This window comes from Falco rusticolus, chromosome 4, assembly GCF_015220075.1.
Source record: "Falco rusticolus isolate bFalRus1 chromosome 4, bFalRus1.pri, whole genome shotgun sequence".
Classification (NCBI taxonomy): Eukaryota; Metazoa; Chordata; class Aves; order Falconiformes; family Falconidae; genus Falco; species Falco rusticolus.
The window spans coordinates 7,550,844-7,570,426 of NC_051190.1; the positions used below are offsets into that span (position 1 = coordinate 7,550,844).

Below are 19,583 nucleotides of genomic sequence, written 5' to 3' on the forward strand. Positions count from 1 at the left end.
CCACAGCAGAGTCCTTCACAGGTTCTGAAGTACACGGCTGGGGAGATCAACTACGGTGGCCGTGTGACTGACGACTGGGACAGGCGCTGCATCATGAGTATTTTGGAAGATTTCTACAAGCCTGAGGTTTTAATTCCTGAGTTTGCCTATTCCGAATCAGGGATCTACAAGCAGATCAGTACCTCTTCTGACCTTGACGTAAGTACTCAAGTAACAAATTGCAGCTCATAGATCCAGATGGGTCATCATAGTGCAAAAGGGATCTACTCCTCCCTGAAACCCCCTGCATTTCCAGTGCCCTGAGGGAATGTAAGTTTGTAAGAAAGTGGGGATCTTCAGCTGTGTTCAGGAAGCTGCAAGATAAGGAAAATCTTTTCCCTGTGCTCAGGAGGTGGTAGCAGCTATACCAGAGTTCCCCAGCTGAAATCACTCTAAACCATTTTGGTAACACCTACCTAAAGTACCTGAGGAGCTCTGAAGGAGACACAGCAGGAGGGTCACTGCCAAGCTGCCTGTTCTCACAGCATGTGTTTCCTTCCGCACAAGTGCAATTTAACTCCCCAGCCAGAGCACAAACCACGGCCTCCACTCAGACACCAAACCTGCCTCAGGGGAGCTGCCACCCCGCCAGCCTCTCCAGCAGCCCAAGTCCCGCAGCAGCAAGCATTGCTCTGGGCACACATAAACTGTCCCGAAGTCAAAGCCACAAGTTGCATTTCCTGGTTGTGACGGGACAAAGAGCTGTGTAACAGTCAGATGAATGAACCCCAAGCACCAAGAGGAGGAGGATCTCCCGAGTCTGTGATCTGCTGGGTTTAGCTTATCCAGCAACACTGGTTTAGTAATCTCGTTCAGGCCAGGCCTGTAGCAGCCTGATGGGGCACTGCAGCTTTATCCCTGCGCTTTTGGCCTCACAGCCTGTGCGGGTTCCTCTCCAGGGCTACCTCCAGTACATCAAGAACCTGCCGCTCAATGATAGCCCAGAGTTTTTTGGTTTACATGACAATGCCAACATCACCTTTGCTCAGAAGGAGACCTTTGCTCTGCTGGGAGCCATTACGCAGCTGCAACCCAAGACCTTCAAGCTGGGAATGTGCAGCAGGGAAGAGGTGGGTGCCCTGATCCCATCGGTGCTCTGGCAGCCAGTGCCCAGCACAGGCAGCAGCACAAACGCCAGCTCTCAGCAGGTGCCACCCTGCCTGCTGGGTGCCAGCAACGGCACTGCCATCCAGGCATTAGCTCTCCCCTTCCCAGCAGCCATGGCCAGAAGGATGCTCACCCACTTGCTGCCTTCCTTCTAGCTGGTGGAGGAGACCTGCAAGGACATCCTGGCAAAGCTGCCAGCCCCCATGAACCTGCAGGAGGTGATGCACAAATACCCGCTGCTCTACGAAGAGTCCATGAACACAGTGCTGGTACAGGAAGTGATCAGGTAAAACCACTGCGGGATCACGTCCTGGGCCAGGAACCAGCTGGTCCCTTGGTGAACAGCAGAGATGTGCAGGCCCCTGCCCCTCCCTGCCCCCCACCTTTGAGGAACTTCATTGCTGGACATGGCAGTGGGGTTGGCAGACAAGCTAACAACTGTCTTATCCCCACCAGGACCTTCAGCTGATCCCTGTCCTGTGGGGACTCATTGGTGTCTCCATCTGCTAACATCGGCAGTTCAGGGCTGGGACAGGGGTCAGCTATGAGACCCCGTTAAAGAGGAATGGGGCTGGCGGAGCTTCGCTCACGCAGCAATCCATACTCTCTTTCTCGGTAGGTACAACAAACTCCTGGAGGTGGTTGCTCAGACACTGAAGGATTTGCTGAAAGCTCTCCAGGGCCTGGTTGTGATGTCCTCTCAGCTGGAGCTGATGGCCAGCAGCTTGTACAACAACACTGTTCCCGAGATGTGGAATGCCAAGGTACGTGTCCCAGCCAGCCCAGCTGCCCACAGGAGCTCACCCCAGCCGGGGAACGGGTCACTAGTCACCACAGCTGGACTGGGCTGCTTCACATGGAGCTGCCTCTTACTCCCCTGCCTTGGACGTGTCTCCTGCCTAGTGCAGCTTGCGCTTGTTTCCAGCTCCAGGCTGGATGAACCTCTGGGCAGCTGTCAGCAACTGGGGCACAAGGTCCAGGATGTCCTTGATTGTGTTCAACACCTTCCTCTGTGACTGCCCCGCAGGCCTACCCATCGCTGAAGCCCTTGGCATCCTGGGTGAATGACTTGGTGCAGCGGATTGAATTCCTGCAGAATTGGGTCAGCCGTGGGATCCCCTCCGTGTTCTGGATCAGCGGGTTCTTCTTCCCCCAGGCCTTCCTCACTGGGACACTGCAGAACTTTGCCAGGAAGTCCGGCATCCCCATTGACACCATCTCGTTCAGCTTCAAGGTCAGTGAGCTGGAGGCTCTGGATTTTTCTGGGTTATTTTTGCAGTGTGCTGCTAGAAAGCCACAAAGGCAGCAGTTCTAGCCCTGGCCTGCCCAAGAGGTGAAGCCACTAGCTGCACTGCTGCCCACAGAGCCCGTCATCCCCTTGGTGCTCAGATACAGCCACCCACTGTCAGACACCTCCACAAGGCGAGCAGGGGCTTCTCCGCCTCCCCAGACCTGCTCGCATCCCCTGCCCCAGGCACGATGCAGGGTGCCCGAAAACCCAGCCCAGCCCACGGGAGAGCTGGGGCAGGCGCCCCTTCGGCAGCGCTGACTTAACCAAGAGCAGCCCAAGGGGGTCCCTGGGGCTGACCAAGGGAGACGCCTCGCTGAAGTGCCCTGGGCCCGCTCCCCTCTGCAGGTAATGAAGGAGTCGGTGAGCCAGCTCACTCGCCACCCTGCCCAAGGCTGCTACATCCACGGCTTGTTTCTTGAAGGCGCCCGCTGGGACCCTGCTGCCTTTCAGCTGGCAGAGTCGCGCCCCAGGGAGCTTTACACAGAGATGGCCGTCATCTGGCTGCTTCCCGGCCCCAGCCGCAAGCCTCCAGCTGCTGACACCTATCTGTGCCCGATCTATAAGACTCTCAATCGTGCAGGTAGGTGCCCTGAAGATGGATCTCCAGGATAAGCGCTAGGAAGGGCAGCCCAGGAGAGGCTACAGGAGTTCCTCCTGCCACACACTGGCATGGAGCGAGGCAGCGTTGGCTGAGACCATCCAGGAACAAAAAAAGATTTCTCCTGCTGTGGTCGTGGAGCCTGAGCAGCCAGGCACCCTGGCTCTGCGAGCAGTGCCTCTGGCCAGGGGATCGCACATGGGCTCACGGGTATGGGGCAGGGGTCACAGGTCAGCGTGGTGCAGCAGGGTCTGCAGTACCACCTCCTGCCGTTGTTTCCCCCATTACAGGTACGCTGTCAACAACAGGCCACTCCACCAACTACGTGATTGCTGTGGAGATCCCTACTAACAAGCCCCAGAAACACTGGATCAAACGGGGCACAGCCCTGATCTGCGCCCTGGATTTCTAGCCAGAAAACCCACCAGCCCAGGAGGGGCCTGGCAGCCGGAGCTGGGGGCTCTGCCATCCTGCGCAGAGGTGTAGCGGGTGCCAAGTGCCAACTGCCAGCAGCTGCTGCCCTCTCCTCCTGTTCTCTGCGCTGTGTCAATAAATTAACTGGACTCCACCAGTATCACATTCACCCGGTGTTGCAATCCCTACACTTACCTGTTTTTTAGCACCACAGAAGTGCTGCTGGCAGGGACAGCACGGCCCGGAGCCACGTGCTCAGTGCTCCTGCCTTCCCTCGCACACCCCTGCCTTCCCTCGCACACCCCTGCCTTGGCTGGCTGTTACAGGATAGCTTTATTCCTTCAGACAGATCCATTATTTACAGCACTTGATACTAGACACAGCAAGAGATGGGATTTTCTTCCCTTCAACAAATACCGAAAGAACAGCCTCATTCCATAGTCAAGACCTGTACAAACTTGCACATTTGCAAAATTCAGTCCTCTCCCATGACAGCACCCCTCGGCCCAGCTCTGCCTCAGGACACCTCTGGAGGGGTGCTGACCTCTGGCTTCTCAGTTCGGCTGGGTTGCTGGGGACAGGCCCAAGACCATGTGCAGGAGGTGGCAGGCGAGGGCCAGGCCAGGCGCTGCGGCAGGGAGCAGGCTGCTGCCCACACCAGTGAGCTCTGGATGAGCAGCTTTGTGCTCCCGCCACTGCTTCCACCCTCCCCTGCAGCCCCCATGCCACCCCGAGTGTTGCAGCACCCAGGCACCTCTCCCCACGCTGCAAGGCTTCACCAAGGGACTCCACACCCAGCGTCCACCCCGGCACAGTGCCCAGCAGCACCGAGGCCACCTGATGAACTTGGTCTGTTCGTAATTGACAGGGATTCAGAACTGGGCCTGGAGCAACCCTGTGTGACCCACCAGCACCGCCAGGGCCAGAGCTGGTCCCTAGGAGAGCAGCCATGGCAGCAGAGCCACGCGCCACCCCCCAGCACCACCACCGAGGGCTGGGCACAAGGCCCAGCTCCAGGGACAACCCCACCCCCCCTCCCCTGGCACTGGGGGTGGCACCAAGCCCAGAGCTGCGAGGGCTGGGCAAGGCAGGACCTGCACAGCCACCCAGGGGGCGGTTCTGGAAACCAGGTAGCAGGGAGGCAGGTGAGCGCAGGAGAATGGGCTCTGCCCAGGAGCCACCTTGCTCGGCAACGGCCAAAGCAGGGGTCAGAACCAAAAATAACTTGGGGAAGGGAGGGAGAGGGATAGGAGACAGACATAGATGGCCTGGGGAAGCGTAGAGCTGAAGGCCTGGACACAGGAGGACACAAGCCACAGCCAGCTGCAGCCAGCACGACCTTGCATCAGCATCGCCGGTGTTCACCATCGGAGCCGACTCGGGCCAGGTGGGCTCTCCCTCTCCTGCTGCAGTCCTTGGCCACAGTGCCGAGACACAGGCCCACAGCATGTGTGTGCTGCCGCAGCACGCTCAGGCAACTGGGCACGCCAGCTTGCCTTCTGCTGCGGCTGCAGGGACTTCCCTCAAGACAACATGTTCCTGCCTTTCACAGCTCAGGCTCAGAGGAAAACCCGATTTCTCTTTGTCCCCAGGCTCCACGTCAGCTGAGGGCTTGTCACTGTGGTCCGTCTTCCTTAGGCAAAATGTAACGTAGATCCAAGTGCCACTGCCCAAAGCCACAGAGCCCAGCTGCTTCTCACAGTCTTGACTCCCAGGCTACTGACGCTTGGCTTTATACGGGCGGGAGCGTTTCCGGCGATCTGGCTTCCTCTGCTTGTGCAGCCGGCCGATGCTGACCCCCTGCCGCCTGCGGACCGAGATGTTCTGCTCCACGAGGCTGGCCAGCATGCCTGCAGGGTGAGGCAGACAGATATGCCCACACTGGAGCGCTGCTATTGCCCATGCAAGGGTGCAGCCCTCCCCCTCTCGCCCCAAACCCATTAGTGGGCTCCTCCTGGGACTGTAAAATCAGAAGAACATAGACCAGAGATGCGCAGCTCCCCAGACTGAGCGCTACCCTCATGCCCCAGGACAGGGTGAGCTTCCCAGGCTCCCAGCTGCTGCTCTGCCACGCTCAGCATGGCTCCCGCAGCTGAATCGGAACCCTGCGCTCCACCCCCTCGGCCGCACAGCACAGCTCACCTTCCTGGGCCAGCATGGAGATGAAGGTACATATGAACTCATCGTAGTTGTGGGTTCTCCTCTGGTCGTCGATCTACAAAGAGAGGAAAAATTCACAAATAATCCACAAATGGGTGGCACGGATGAAGGAGAGCTCAAGGCTAACAGTGAGACCAGAGCAGGCAGGGACCCACCTCCCAGCCCTGTCCTGTCTAGTGCACGACTGAGACTGTCCTCATCCCGGTTCAAATGCCAGCATTTTCCACAAAGTGCTGCTGGGGAGAGGCGAGGGTGGGCAGGGGAGAAATCCTGCCAGGCCTTGCAGCAGAGACTGCCCCCCCCTGCTTCCTCCTGTCAGTGCTGCTGTTCAGCGGTGGCTCAGCTGCAGCGCTCCCCATCCTCCTCAGGCTAGTCAGTGCTGCCCAGGGGCTTCAGTCTGTCCTGGCGGAAGCTCTGCCCCGTAAGGCTGGTTGGTAATGGGAAAGGGACCCTGAATACTTCCCATCGCCATTCTCAGCTGAACCGCTCTCCCTTCTCTTTGGTGTAAAGGCAGAAGCATTCGGGGAGCTAAACTGGCAATGCAAACAAGTCATCAACAAACAAACCTTGAATTTCTTCCTCTTCTCCACCTCTTCCTTCAGGCACGCCTCATAGTTTGCAATCTCTGCCTCCACACACTTGAGCAGTGCCAGCAGCTCCTGTCAGGATCAAGCAGACCAAACATGAGCAGACAGACCCCTGCCACAGCACAGGAGCGAGCTGGTAAGTGGCTGGGAAAGGGAGGATTTGTCAAAGTAAAAAACACTTGCCAGGGTAGGGGGGTGGGGGATCAGTTCACTGTAGGGAATTTCTGAGCCAGGGGGTGATCAATCAGGCAGCACTACGGCCAGTCCCAGAGGAGGAGCTGGGTTCTGCTCGAGCCTGGCCCAGCCCCGCGTATCTGGTTCTCTGGGACAGGGGGAAGGGTTGTGTGCATGCCTGAGGGACACCCCAGGGCCTGGTTATTCTCGATAACAAAATCTCAAGACTTCTCTTTCGAGTAAAACAGTTTCTAGCCCAGGTCTCTTCCAAGAAGCTCTTGATGTGCTTGTGCTGCCTGAGCCTAGTCCTGCCTTTGCTGGCGGGCACAGGCAGTGAAGGTACCAGCAGGCTGGGATTTGGGGGTGCAGGGTCCCACCAGCCTCTGGCTCAAAGGAGAGCAGAGCACAGCACGCCCAATGTCTCGGCTGCAGGAGACAGCAGCTCTGCTCGCTGCCAAGGCAAACGTCCCTGCGATGACGCAAGGCACACCACCTGCGCTGCCCTATGCCTGGAGGCACAGCTGCTGCGACACGTGAGCGGGACAGCGTGCACACGCAGTTCAGTCACTGCCAGCGCTGCTGCATCTCTGGGTGAGCGCAGGGAGCTCCAGGCTCCCAGGGCTGTCACAGCACAAAACTCACCTTGGGAGAATACTTTTCCCCCCCAGGGTGATCACTGGTCCTGCCAAGTCCCACCTTCTCTTTGCTGTCACTGGCCTCACTGCCCTCCTTCTCGTCCGGTTTGATTGCGACTGGGGCCTCTTCACCGGGTTTGATGGAAGGCGGGGAGCTTTTACCCCCATCTGTGGGCACAGGAAGGAAGCATTAGGAGCCATCAGCCACCGTAAAGGACCAGGATCCACTCCCGAAGTCAAAGGACACTATCCCACCACCACAGGGGAAATGCCACCCTTCCAAAAGTTGGCAGGCACCTACCTGCAACAGCCAGCGGGCAGAACACACCGTCCTCCGTGAGGTGTAGCAGCCCGGTACTGATAACGGGCCCCAAGTCCCTGACAGCCCGGTTGTAGCGCATGCAGTCAACACGCAGCAGGCCGTCCTCCTCGCCAAAGAGCACCTTGGAGATGTGGGAGGTGACGGGGCTGGAGGGGCGGGTGGGGTTGGCCGAGCGGATGGGAGAGCGCAGCGGGGAGTTGAAGGCGCTGCCAATCTCCGAGGCCGTGTCCGTGCTCTCGTTGCTGGGGGTGGGAGAGGGCTGGGAGTGGGTGACCACCGCCACGGCAGTGCCCCCGCTGCTCGTCTTGATGGACAGGGGAATGGAAAGATCCTTTTGAGATTCCTTCAGTTTCTCAGCCAGGACATTGATGGTATTGGGCTGGAGGACGGAGAGCTGGCCATCCGCAGCCCCCGCCACATGCTCTTGCTTTACCTGCCCTTTCCTTTTGTACCTGCCCGGGAACACAGCGGGGAAGGTGAGTAGCTGGTAGAAGGAGGTGGGGGCCCAGTGCAGCCACTGGCAGCTCTGCACTCAGCAGTCCAGGCTGTCTGCTGGGATGAATCAAGGCCTGACACATTTCTAGGTCATCCCCACTGCCACCATCTTCTCTGGCAGCACCCCAATACCACTGAACCGCTCAGCTGCGGGTACCTGTACGCAGCTAGGGGGGCACAGCGCGCTGCATACCCCTGCTCTTCTTCCAGAAGCCCCAAAAGCACCCTCTCTGCGACCCCACCTTCCTGACCTTGGCAGCAGTCTGAGCACACCACCACTGTCACCAGGAGCCGATCTGGCAATCAGCACTAGGGAACTGAGGTTCCCCAAAGCTGCCAATACACAGAGCCAAAACCGCGGGCTGGTTGTGAACAGCTACAGCAGGGCTTCACACGGTCCAGCAAGCGAACAGTAAAACGGCAGGCAAAGAGAACAGCCCTGACGGCACACGCAGGTGCAAGCTCTAACACAACTATCAGCGCTCAGGAAAGAGATCTGGAAGTCACCCCCACTGGTTCTGCAAACGTCAGCTCCCTCCCCGCCTCCCTCAGCTCAAGCCGTCACCTGATGGCCGAGCTGGTGTTACGAACTTCATCATCGTCATCGTCATCATAGTCATCCTCATCATCTGAGTACTGCTGGTGCTGTCGGACTGGGACCCGGCTGCGACCCACTCCTGCTGCAAGGTCTTCTTCTTCCTGCAACACACAGTTGCTGATGGCCTGCCAGCAGCAGGGCAGGGAGGAAGAGCCCAGCGGTCACATCCTCAGTCCCCCTGCCCCTTCCAAGAGGAGATGGGGGACTCTTCCCCATGCTTGCTCAGCTGACCCACATCAGTGCCAACCTCTTTTGCCAGGACAGCCTTTATTTACCCTCTCACCTCCCAGCCTGGGTGAGTACGAGGGCAGGCAGGCTGAAAGGGCAGGGGAAGGGCTCCGACCAGCTGACAGCCACAGTCCCACAGAGGTGAGGGATGGGAAGTAAAAAGCTCAGCTCGAGTCAGGCATGCTGCTGGCCTGGAGCTCCAGCTTACCTGCATGGGGGACTTGGCGTAGTTGTGATTATCCAGGAAGGCTGGCAACCTCTGCACGATGGGGTTGGGGTTTCCTGGAGGTGCTCCATTGATACTGCTCGCTGACGTCTTTGCTGCTGGTTTGGATTTGTTGGGTGGGCTCTGCGTGGCCACAGGGTGGCCCTGGCTGGTGGGCTCGTCGGTGCCGTCTGCCATACAAGCACAGCACAGCCTTTCATGACCAGCACCATCACTTTCTACTCAATGTCCTCTGCCACCCTTTGCCCACCCCATGTAAAAGAAGAGCTCTTACACTCCACCAGACCATCACACCCACTTCCCGTTCCACCTCCAGCTGTCACCACTGCCCCCAAGCTTAAGCTCTCCTGTTCCCAAGCTCCATGTCTCTCCAACACTGCTCCCAGGCACAGAAGCATCTACCACACCCCAGCACAGTGCATACAGAGCTGGGCTTGGAGAAACAAAAGCGAAGCTGACCATAAAACAGCCTCCAGCTACAGGTCAGCCAACCGTTGTCACCGGCCCGTGCTCACTCCACTACAAGCCAAGCTGGCTGGCAGGTTCCACCACTGGTACAGGGGTCTACCTGGGTGGGTGCTCTCCGGAGTCACAGTCTTTATGCTGGCTGGCTTTGCCTCTTCAGGAGGCTGAGACTCCTGAGACTTCTGGGTCTGGATCAGCTCAGGCTGAGTTACTCGGATAAGCTTGAAGGCAAATGACAGATAAGACACTGAGTGCTAGACCGAGACAACCCAAACCACATCTCTCCTGTTCAAGCACCGTAGAACAACTCATGAGGGTGGGCCAGCTGCTGACCACCTGTATCAACCAATAATGCCATGGATAACCTCCCAGGTGAGCAGCAAAAGGCCAAGCAGAGAGGCCGGTTAATTCCTGTTCCCAGAGATTTCCCAAGGCCAAAAAAAACCCCAAAATCCAGGGCCCCCACAGCACAGGGAGATGCCCTGAAAACAGCCTATTCCTACCCCAGGCTCACAACTCCCTCAGAGCTTGGGCTGTCCTACCTGCTGCAAGGCCTCCAGCACAGTCTGGCGGTTCATCTTCAGGATGTGCAGTTTAGACTCATACTTCATTCTCCGATCAGGCACCACCGCCATCAGGTTGAAGCGGATGTCGTGGTACGGCTCCCTGCAGGAAGGGACAGCAGCCGTCAGGCACGAACTGGCAGGGAAAAGCCCGTCTCCCAGCAAGAGGGGCGAGCAGGCTGCCAGCCATACCCTGCACAACCCCCGAGGGCTCCTTCCAGGCAGCACCTCCCCTGCCCTGGAGTTTAACACCAACACACAGGAGGCTTTTCCTCCAAAACCAAGTTCACACTGGCTGAAGAAGCAGGACAAAGCTGCTTCAGCCACAACACAAAACACCCGTCACAGAATCACAGCTTGGTTGGGAAGGGACCTGTGGGGGTCATCTGCTCCCAGTCCCTGCTCCAGCAGGGTCACCCAGAGCCGGTTGCTCAGGACCATATCCATACAACCTTTGAGTATCTCCAAGGATGGAGACCCCATAACCTCTCTGGGCAACCTATGCCAGCACTTGGTCACTCCCATGCCCCAGCATCCAAGAATCCCAGCTCAGGACCAGAAGCACCGTTCCATCTCCTATGGACTCGAGCTAACAGGAACCTGATCTGGCCCCTCTTAATCCTGCGTGGCCATTTGCAGGGACTACCCTGCATGCTCTGAAGGCTGGCAAATTACATGCAAGAGAAGGCGAGGAAGCAGCACACCGGCACCTCTCCCCAGGCAATGTTCTCCACCCCCCACTTCCACAACTTGTCACACAAAGCCCACAGTAGAAATAACCCAGGGACGAATGGCAAGGGGCCAGTGCCTGCACCATGGCCTGGGTCATTACCCTGCAGTGGCCAGGCCGATGCGCTCCATGATCACTCTCCTGGCTTTGTCCGTCCATTCCTCATCGTCAGCCCACGGCCCTGTGATAACGAGACATTAGCTGGACTGAGCAACGCAGGCCAAGGCTCCTGCTTCAGACTCACAGAGCAGATCCTGCCACCTCCAACAGAGGCAACGTCGTGGCTCCCTTACATACCAGGGATCAAGCCAAGAAGGGGCCCAGGAAGCAGAAGGACCGTGCTGTCAGCCCATACATGGAATCCCCTGCTTCTGCCTTCCAAATGGAAAATGGGAGCTATGTGCTGGGCAGAAAGGTGAATTTTGAACCCTACAGACCACAAGCGATTCAAGGCTCGGGCTTATAAAGTCCAAGGAAATCTCAGCTCTTGCTGGGATCCACCTGCTGCTGGATCTGGTGCCATGCTTAAGTAACCCAAGCACACACAGCGGGTACCTTACCAAAGAATCTAACAGACAGAAGCAAAGTCCTAGCAGGGATAACTAAGTGTCTGAAAGAGAGAACTGAGTGGTCAGGTTGTAAGAGATGGGAGTAACCTGAGCGGCCTGCTGGGATCTGCGTTGGGATCCTGTGCCTCATCACACAGTGGTTACTTGGCACAAGGGAAGAGTAAGGAAGAGACAAGTTCTGCTTGCAATACTGAGTTATTTCAGAGCTGCAGAGGGACCTCATGACCCTGAGCAACCAGGGAGGAAAATACAGTGCAATGCATACAGAAATAATTGCCTTCTAGACAGTCCCCAGTGCGTAGGCTCCAAAATGAGCTGTCAAAACTCAGGATGAATCTGGGAGCCATTGGAGTGATTCTCCACAAACATCAGCTAATGCTTAGAGACAATGAAAAATAATACATACATTTGGACATACCAGGGTGTCTATTCAACTCTGTCAAAAAGTAGGGACAGGCAGGTTCTTACCATGGTCAATGGGATAGACCTTCAGCCCATCCAGCTCAAACAGCCGTCCCTTGATAGGGACATAACTGACAAAATGAAAAGCCTCCATGGTTCGCACAGCACTGATACCGTTCTGCTTTTCTGGCAAGTGGCGTGGCTCCGGCCTGCAAAGGCAAGACAGGTGAGAGGTCAGAGGAGAGTCTGCCGCCTCCGGCGAAAGCGAGCTGCGTGACACCTGCTCACTCACCTGGCATGGCTGTTATGGGCCTTGGCCAGCTCTGGGGCATTGCCGATGGCATAGCCTTTGCTCTGCAGCAAACAGCAAGAGAAGAAAACAACTGAGAAGCATCAGGCAACAAACAAAATGCTTCACCCACCAGCTCCCTGCTCCCTCTCTCCCTCCCTCGACACACAGCACTGGGAGAGCAGCTTTCACGCACACCCTCTGCTCTGCTGAGTTACAGGTAAAAACCACACAATTTCCGCTGCAGAAATTACAGTTGGAGAAACACAGACTTCAAGATAGGTCTGAAGGTAGGAGAGAGAACTTTTGACCATAGACTGAGCTAGGGAATAACATGACAGAAGGCTCAGAGCTACACCCAGAGTAAGGGGACCAAGGCTCTGAGCAAGGCAAGGTAGGAAGATGAGTGAGAAGAGGCAATACTGATGTAGCGTGCAGCCACAAAGGCCTGGAGAGGAGCCAGCTTGTTAGAGCATCATCCTGAGAGGGGAGCGAGAGGCAGATTCACATGCACCACCCATGCACAGCCCTGCACACCCCTGCCCCTACCTCAGGGCTAAATCCTTTGGTGAAATCCTTCATGCGGCTCAGCGTGGGGCCCAGGTCGACATTGTTGCAGTTCAGGAGGACACTCAGCAGGGCGTGGGTGGCACAGGAATTGGGGATCAGCTGGAGGGTGACATAAGGACCATCTTAACCGGCAGGAACAAGGAAACCCTTCAACAACCCCTCAGTATCAACAATAATCAATGAAAAGTATTACCAAGAACCAGATGTGAGAGCAGCAACCTGACCTCAGCTCTCAAGAGAAGGAAGGTCAGTCAGTGCTGTTTAGCAAGCCACACCATGTCCCATGAGCATCTGCTCACAGTGCAAGCCACAGACAGGCTCGCAGCGCTCAGGATGCTCAGGGGAGAGACTCCCAGGAAAGAGGAGCTGCCTTAGGACCATCAAGAGCAGTACAGCCTCTCAGTACCATGTTGGTTCCTTGAGGTATCACATGAGACACACACATACACACACGCACACTCTCCCCTTGCCTCTAGCCTACCTGGTGAGCAAAGAACATGTTATTAACGATGTCATCATCAATGACCGACGTCTCATCCACCAGGGTAGAGACCTTTCGGCGTGATCTGCGCTCCTCAATCCACTTGAACAGGAAGATGAACCCATACACAGGGCTGCAGAGAGAAGTCAACAGCTGCATTGTTTTGGATGGACCACATCAGTGGGGCTGCACTGCCAAGCGTCTGTTTCAAACCGTGGGCACAGCAAAGAAAGAGGAAAAGCAGAACCACCAACCCCATCTTTCTGGAAGTGACCATCCCTGCCACAAATCCCCCCAGCCTCACATCACCGAGGACACTCTCCTAGGCTAATGCTCCAGGCTCAGACAACAATCAAGCTTGAAAACTTTGGGATTTGAGAGGTCTTAAGAGGCTCAAGACAGAAAAACGGGAGGTGAAATTCACCTCTGGACACTGACTGACCTGCAGAACAGTACCTGACCACCCAATGACCTGTCCTTTTCAATGTATGTTGTATTCATCTTCAAGAGGAGTTCAGACAATGGCTTTTAAGAAAGCAACAGCCTCAAAGCCACTTCAAAGCAGCGAGACAGGGAGAAAGCCCCCAGTGCAAGCACGCTGGTTGGCACTGCAGCTCTCCATGGGGAAAGGGAGATGAAGCCCTTAGAAGTATGCCCCCACCTGCCCCCACGAGGTCTTTCTCAAGGCAGGAGATTACCTGTCTGCCCCAATCCTGATGAGGCACTCCTGGTTCATCACTTCCAATGCTGACCTCCATGACCAACAAGCTCACACAAGCCCTTCTGAATGGCCAGCAATGAGTTCCCAGGCGCACAGACACATTCTGCTTAATAAAACTCGTACTTTCATGCCTGTGACTTACCCTTGGCATTTGCTCTGCAGGTCATAAATCTCTTCAACCTGCACTCCCTTGACCCCTGCAAACAAAGGGTAGAAGCTGGTGTAAAGGCACCCAGAAAGGACTAGGAGTAATGCTGCGCACAAAACAGACATCCCAGGAAGGTTTCTTGCACTCACCAAAATCTTCAACCAGGAGTGTGAAGAGACCTGGAAAGGAACAAAACCAACAGGTAGGCTACTTGTAGCTGAAGAAAGCAGAGAGGAAACTTGCTGCCACCAGCCCCTGGAAGGTTCCACATGGTCCCAGACCAAGGCACAGCCAGAAAAAATGCAGCACAGCAGCACCAGGATCACACTGACTCCCCAGCAGCAGAACTGTTGAGCCCTGGCTTGCTGCAGAGGTGCTCTGGCTCCCTTTATCCCTCCATCTCTGTTCACCATCCTCTTCCTCGAGAGGACCTGAACCAACCCTCCCCTGCCAGAGCCCAGTGTAGCCAGATCCACTTTCATCATCCTGACCCACTGCAGATGACCTGCCAAGAAGTAAATCCCCACCATGCACAGCAACAGGGAGCACCTAAATGACATGCATGCTTCTAACTGGAGGGAAACAGAGCTAGATTCATCACAGGATATTTTAAAACAAGGCAATTTATGTCCTTGTTAGTGAAAGACAGCCAGTGAAGGGAAAGCCAGCTCACAGCAACAGGGCTGCGGGGAAGTCCGAGTGTCAAAAGGCTCATCTTCATCTCCTTCTCTCCTGGGGGACCAAATCCAAGAGCCTGTCTCCAGTGTCTACAAAATTCCCATTACAGAAGGACATAACCAGAGATACAGAGACAACAGCAAAGAGACCAAAGGATTATTAGACATCAGCAACTGAGCAGCAGCTTCCACTATGATGCCGTAGCAAAGGCAGTTGGCCTAATTTTCAGATGGTCCCCCTGCACCCGGAGTTAGCGAGCTCGAGACTGGAATAATAAATAAATCTGCTTCTTTCACTCCCATACAAAGGCTGCTGAAAGCCTGGGAGGAAGTCCAGGGAATATCAATAAGAAGGATTCGATCCTGAGAAACATCCCTGTAAGCAACAGATTTAAGGAACTCGATGTAAGTGGCTCAGTCAAGAAGGGAAGAGCCCAAGGGGCTTCCACACTGAAGTGAAAATTACTAAAACAGGGAGGAAACTTCTGGGAGCAAAAAGTCTTCATTAATTTAGCAGAAAACACTGTATTTCTTACAAAATTGTCAGTGGGTAGAAACATGCTACGGAAATAACATGCTTTGAACCAGTGACAGCCTCCTCACCCACGCAAGGCCATTACACCAAACCCCAGCACCTTTCTGACAGAGATGGTTTTGCTCAAAATACTTGATGCTGTGGAGGGCTGTGTCGTACAGGTGACAGCTACAGAGACTTCAGGCAGTGCCACAGCCTCGCTGTGTTCTTTGCAGCAAGGCGCTTAGGGCAAGCGGTCCTTGCAGACCATAAGAGTCTTCAGATGCTCATTACAGCCATGGCTCTTGTTCCCTCTTTAGATGGCATCTGTTATGGAAGCAGGAGTCACAGCTGCTTACAGGTAGAGTCTCTCAACTGTAAAAGCTTCCGCAAAAGTCAAAGGCCTCACTCCTCTCCAGTTTCAGCAGTTACAGTCTACTGATCACAGCAAAACACATGATGTCAGATGTGAACCATATCACAAGCTCTGCCTTGCAGCCAGTGAAGATTTGCATCAGCACAAGGCCTTGCAAACACAAACAACCATAAATGCCGAAAGCAGCACTGTTCCTACGGGTACCACCAGAAGGAGAAGACCAAGCAGGACTTCCAAGCTCGCTATGGCTCAGCCCAGAGCACTCCCACATCCCTGCAGCAGTCCTCCAGGACCATGCACTAGACCGGCAGGGCTGCACCAAAGGAGACGGGAAGCCAGCTGTTGCATGCTTTCCTCCAGTCTGATCAACATCGCTGCGTAGTCAGAGAAAGGATGAAGCCAAACTTCTCCAAGCGTACCATGAAAGGACAAGAAGTGATGGGAACAAGCTGCAGCAACAGAAATTCTGCCTATACACCAGAAAAAAAACAATTCTTCACTACCAGCACAGTCAGCCCTGGGACCAGGGTGCAGAAATCTCCTTCTTGGGCATATTCAACCAGACATGGCCACAAGCGACCTGAGCTACCCTTGAAGTTAGCTCTGCTTTGGGCCAAACACTTCCCGGGGTCCCTTCCAACTGAGTTTTTTTCTCCACTTCATTTCAATACTTTGTATTACCTCAGCATCCATAAAAGGCATGATCCTGCTGCTGCCATCCCTCCTGGAACACCCAAACCCCTGTCCCAAATCATTTGGGTCAGCTGGGAGAAACGTTCTGGTGTCCACAAGCACACATAATATTATGCCAGCAGCCTGGAGGTTCCCAAGGCTCCCCTCTCTGCCCAGCAGCCGTGGCAAACAGCCCAAATCTGGATCTACCGACCCTTCCTGAGCAGCAAAGTTTCAAGACCTTCAATCCCAAGCCCCGTGTCAAGGGCCAGGCACCTTATGGGATGTGCTGAAAGCCAAGAGTAGCGCGTGGTTCATTCCTAACTGCTGTCTGAGCTGTCACCTCTGCATCCAAATCTCCACATGTCCAAAGGAGTACAGCTGCAGTGTTCTGAGAGTCTGTCTCTGCCCAGCCAGATTATCTTCCAAGCAAATAACCTTCCCTCCCAGGTGCAAGAATCCAACCCATGTCCTGTCTTTGACATCATCACAATGAAGAAGGAGGAAGATGGGAACAATTTCGGCAATTCCTGAATACCAGTAAAAAGAACATAAAGAGCAGCAAAACCTGGGGTGACGGGAGGCTGACAGCAGATGGAATGCTTCGCTGAGCACAGGAAGATGGGTATAATGCCAGGGGTCCAATTTCCTCACTCAGCCTCAAAACCACACCACCACATCCCAAAGACCGGCTCTCAGCCTCCCAGGGGATGATCCCACATCGCACTACAGCAAGTCAGAGACGTTAAAACAACACTCAGCCAATGCCTCAGCTGACATTGGCTTTGGCCCTCAAATCCTATCCCACAAAACAAAGTCCAGGACCCCACCACAGAAACCACCTTCTCCAATGCAAAGGGAAGGGGACAGCTGTGACCATCCTGGTGCTGGCTGCTCAGGCACCATACCAGGCTCTTCAGCACCTTTCCTGGACTATCTGGGGGAGAGGCTTTGATCCACCCACTCAGCTGCAAAGTGACAACAGTATCTGACACACATGGGATGGAGATGCCACCCTCACATGCTCCCAACTGACAAAGGTTGTCCTCAATCACCCATGTAGGTCTGGGGCAACCACCAGTCAGAGCTGCTTCTGTAGCAAGGGGCATCCCAGATGCATGCCTCTCCCTGTATTTCAGCGATATTTCAGGGTATATTTGCAAAAACCAGAAATGCTTCATGCTACACCCTTGCAGCATTTCAGATGTTTTCCACAGAGACACCTGGCTTTATCACATCACACGCACACAGAGGTGTCTGGGGTACCTCAGACCTCATGTACAAGTACTACCAGAACCCAGGACCTACTCTGAGCCTTCACCACGCTCCTGCAGCCCTCTTCGCCCCATCCCTCTTCATCACCATCATCACGCATCTCAACCTCCATACCCCCCGTCCTGACATGCCCTTTCCTGCCTGCCCTACACGCTCATAACCTCTCCCTACGCCCCCATGGGCCACGTCCCATACACCACAACCCCACACACTCCCCTTTCCCCCCAGGACTCACACTACCCCTGCCCCACACACCCCTCCGTGCTCGCCTGCCCTCCCAACCCTCTGCCCGCACCCCCAGGCACCCCCCTGGCGCCCCCAGCAGCCCCCCCGCCCGCCCCAGGCCCTCCTCCCCCCGCACTCCCGCAGCCCCTGCCCCCCTGCACCCGCACGCTAGGCCTGCGCCCTGTAACCCTGCCCACGCACCCCCCACCCCAAGCGCCCCCCCGGCCCAAGCTTCATCCCTGCACCCCACACCCCCCGCCTGCCCCTCAGGGTCCCCCCGGCCTGTTCCTCCGGGCCCCCGGCCCAGGCCCCACCCCGGCCTACCCCTCCGGGCCGCTCCGCCAGCCCCCCGGGCCCGCCCCCGCCCCGCCGCTCACCGGGGTCGCTCTCCAGCTCTAGCCAGCCCTTATTCATCTTCCCGCGGGCCGGGCCGCGCCGCCATGTCCGGCCCCACCACCCGCCCCGACTCCGGGCCCCGCCGCCGCCGTCGCTGCCGCCGCCCGCCCCTGCGCGTCATCGCTGCGCGACGCTGCGTGACGTCATCGCGCCGCGCCACGGAGGTCCCGCGGAGGCGGGGGAGGTCTGGGAGGGCCGGGGGGACGGGGCCTCTCCCTGCCCCGCCCCGGGGCTTCGGGCCCCGGAACCGGAGCGCTGCAGGCCCTCCAGGCCGCGCATGGGGCTCGGCAGCCTCGGCCGCCCCGTGCGGCCTGTGGTGAGGGGCTGGGGCCGGGGCCTGTGGTGAAGGTCCCGGGCCTGGAGCTGGGCCTGTCGTTAGGGGCTGGGCCGCCCCGGCTGGAGGAGTGAGGGCTCCCGGTGAGGCTGAGGCCAGCCGTGTTGGCCCTGACCCTGCCAGCAGCTCTGCTAACGCCGCCTCGGAGGCTGGAAGGCGCCCAGGGCGAGCGTGCGCCCCTGTGCTATGCTTCCTTAGGAAGTGACTAAAAATAGGAGCCGGATCCGTGGCGGGGCCTGTCCCCCGCCATGGCTTTGTTCTGTGGCCGTTCCCACGCGCACCCCATCCCCCAGCACTCCCCTCATCCTGCTCCTGGCCCTGGAATAGGGCTCAGCCAGCTGCGCCAAGGCCCAGGTAGGGCTTGTTCCCTCGTGCAGAGCAGACTGGGGGCAGCGATGCTGTATCTGCCCACTGAAGTTGTCTCCTTCCACCCCCGGGAAGGCTGAGGATGTTCTCATGTTCATTCAGCCCCTGGCAATTCCTAGGGACCCAGGTCGCCTCCATTGGCTGGTCATCGTGAGAGACAAGGCTGGAACTTGAACACTTTTAAAGCCCTCCTACTCCAGCCTTGCTGATGTAAACCTACCCAGGAGTGTCAGGCTCGGCCACCCGAGATTTTCTGGGGGAGAGAAGGGGGAGGCCCTTTCAGGGACTGGTTTCTTCTGTATTCTGCCGCAGCTCACCTCAGGGCCAGGTCCTGCACACAGCAGAGGCCCCGGGACCCCCTCTCTTGCTGCCTCCCCCGGGGTGGACAGCCCAGCACCTGCTCTGCTGAGCGCAGGAGGTCACTCGGAGTGAATGGGGGGTGCAGACATTTCAGCCATGTGGCTCATTGCAAGCATTTCGGAGCCATTAAATCCAGGCCCTGAGGACTGAGGCTTCTGTCTCTCATTTCTGGCTTTACAACCATGTCCCTCCTTGCCTCTACCTGTTGCTTATCGTTCTGTTCCCCCCAGGCCTGCAATTAACTAAATCCATGTACTCGGCTCCAGCCTGGCCCATAAATCCATGCTACTGGCTCCACTCCCCTCCATGCAGGACGTGTCCCAGCCTGCCAGCCCCACCACAGCTCTCCCATCCCAGGAGACACCCCATGCAGGCACCCTGAGTTTGCAAGAGAGGTGGATTACGGAGCTGGAGAAGAGGGTCAGGACTCACAGCTCATCTCCATGGGCACGCCGTGGGACAGAGCAGTGCTGCCAGGGGACTTTGCTCCCATCAAAGGCACCACAGTGAGCTGTGGTGCTCTGCAGCTGCAGCACAAACACACACATGCGCACACACAGAGGGAGGAGCGATGAT

General features: G+C 56.6%; 2 protein-coding genes across 5 annotated transcripts in view; one reads left to right on the forward strand and one right to left on the reverse strand.

Annotated features, from left to right (window-relative positions):
• Positions 1–3,593, forward strand: part of DNAH1 (dynein axonemal heavy chain 1) — a 68,051-nt gene extending 64,458 nt beyond the window's left edge. The window contains exons 72-78 of the mRNA XM_037386948.1: positions 22–198; positions 939–1,109; positions 1,302–1,432; positions 1,766–1,910; positions 2,174–2,380; positions 2,783–3,017; positions 3,326–3,593. Coding sequence (XP_037242845.1) covers positions 22–198; positions 939–1,109; positions 1,302–1,432; positions 1,766–1,910; positions 2,174–2,380; positions 2,783–3,017; positions 3,326–3,447 — 1,188 coding nt within the window. The 3' untranslated portion in view covers positions 3,448–3,593. The remainder of the gene's footprint in view (positions 1–21; positions 199–938; positions 1,110–1,301; positions 1,433–1,765; positions 1,911–2,173; positions 2,381–2,782; positions 3,018–3,325) is intronic.
• Positions 3,594–3,763: 170 nt separating this feature from the next.
• On the reverse strand, positions 3,764–18,056 carry BAP1 (BRCA1 associated protein 1). 4 transcript variants are annotated; one of them, XM_037385738.1, is made up of 17 exons: positions 17,929–18,056; positions 13,962–13,991; positions 13,807–13,861; positions 12,944–13,076; positions 12,442–12,561; positions 11,896–11,957; positions 11,670–11,812; positions 10,735–10,813; positions 9,882–10,005; positions 9,443–9,560; positions 8,857–9,044; positions 8,388–8,521; positions 7,307–7,779; positions 7,067–7,173; positions 6,176–6,268; positions 5,592–5,664; positions 3,764–5,299 (listed from the first exon to the last, which is right to left on the reverse strand). In XM_037385738.1, the coding sequence occupies exons 1-17, from the start codon at positions 17,963–17,965 to the stop codon at positions 5,166–5,168; spliced, it is 2,103 nt and encodes a 700-aa protein (XP_037241635.1). In that variant the 5' UTR covers positions 17,966–18,056; the 3' UTR covers positions 3,764–5,165. The 4 variants fall into 4 exon arrangements, with proteins under 4 accessions (XP_037241635.1, XP_037241633.1, XP_037241634.1 ...); XM_037385736.1 differs by having other exon boundaries at positions 7,013–7,173; XM_037385737.1 differs by having other exon boundaries at positions 8,857–9,047.
• Positions 18,057–19,583: the final 1,527 nt, after the last annotated feature.

Bases quoted from the DNA above. Each gene is read 5' to 3' on its own strand.
- BAP1 (XM_037385735.1), bottom strand. From the start codon at position 17,965: ATGAATAAGGGCTGGCTAGAGCTGGAGAGCGACCCCG. The intron at 13,077-13,806 runs GTAAGTCACAGG...TTCTCTCTGCAG, and splicing joins CTGCAGAGCAAATGCCAAGG to CCCTGTGTATGGGTTCATCT. The intron at 7,780-8,387 runs GTGACGGCTTGA...GTTCCCGGGCAG, and splicing joins AACACCAGCTCGGCCATCAG to GTACAAAAGGAAAGGGCAGG.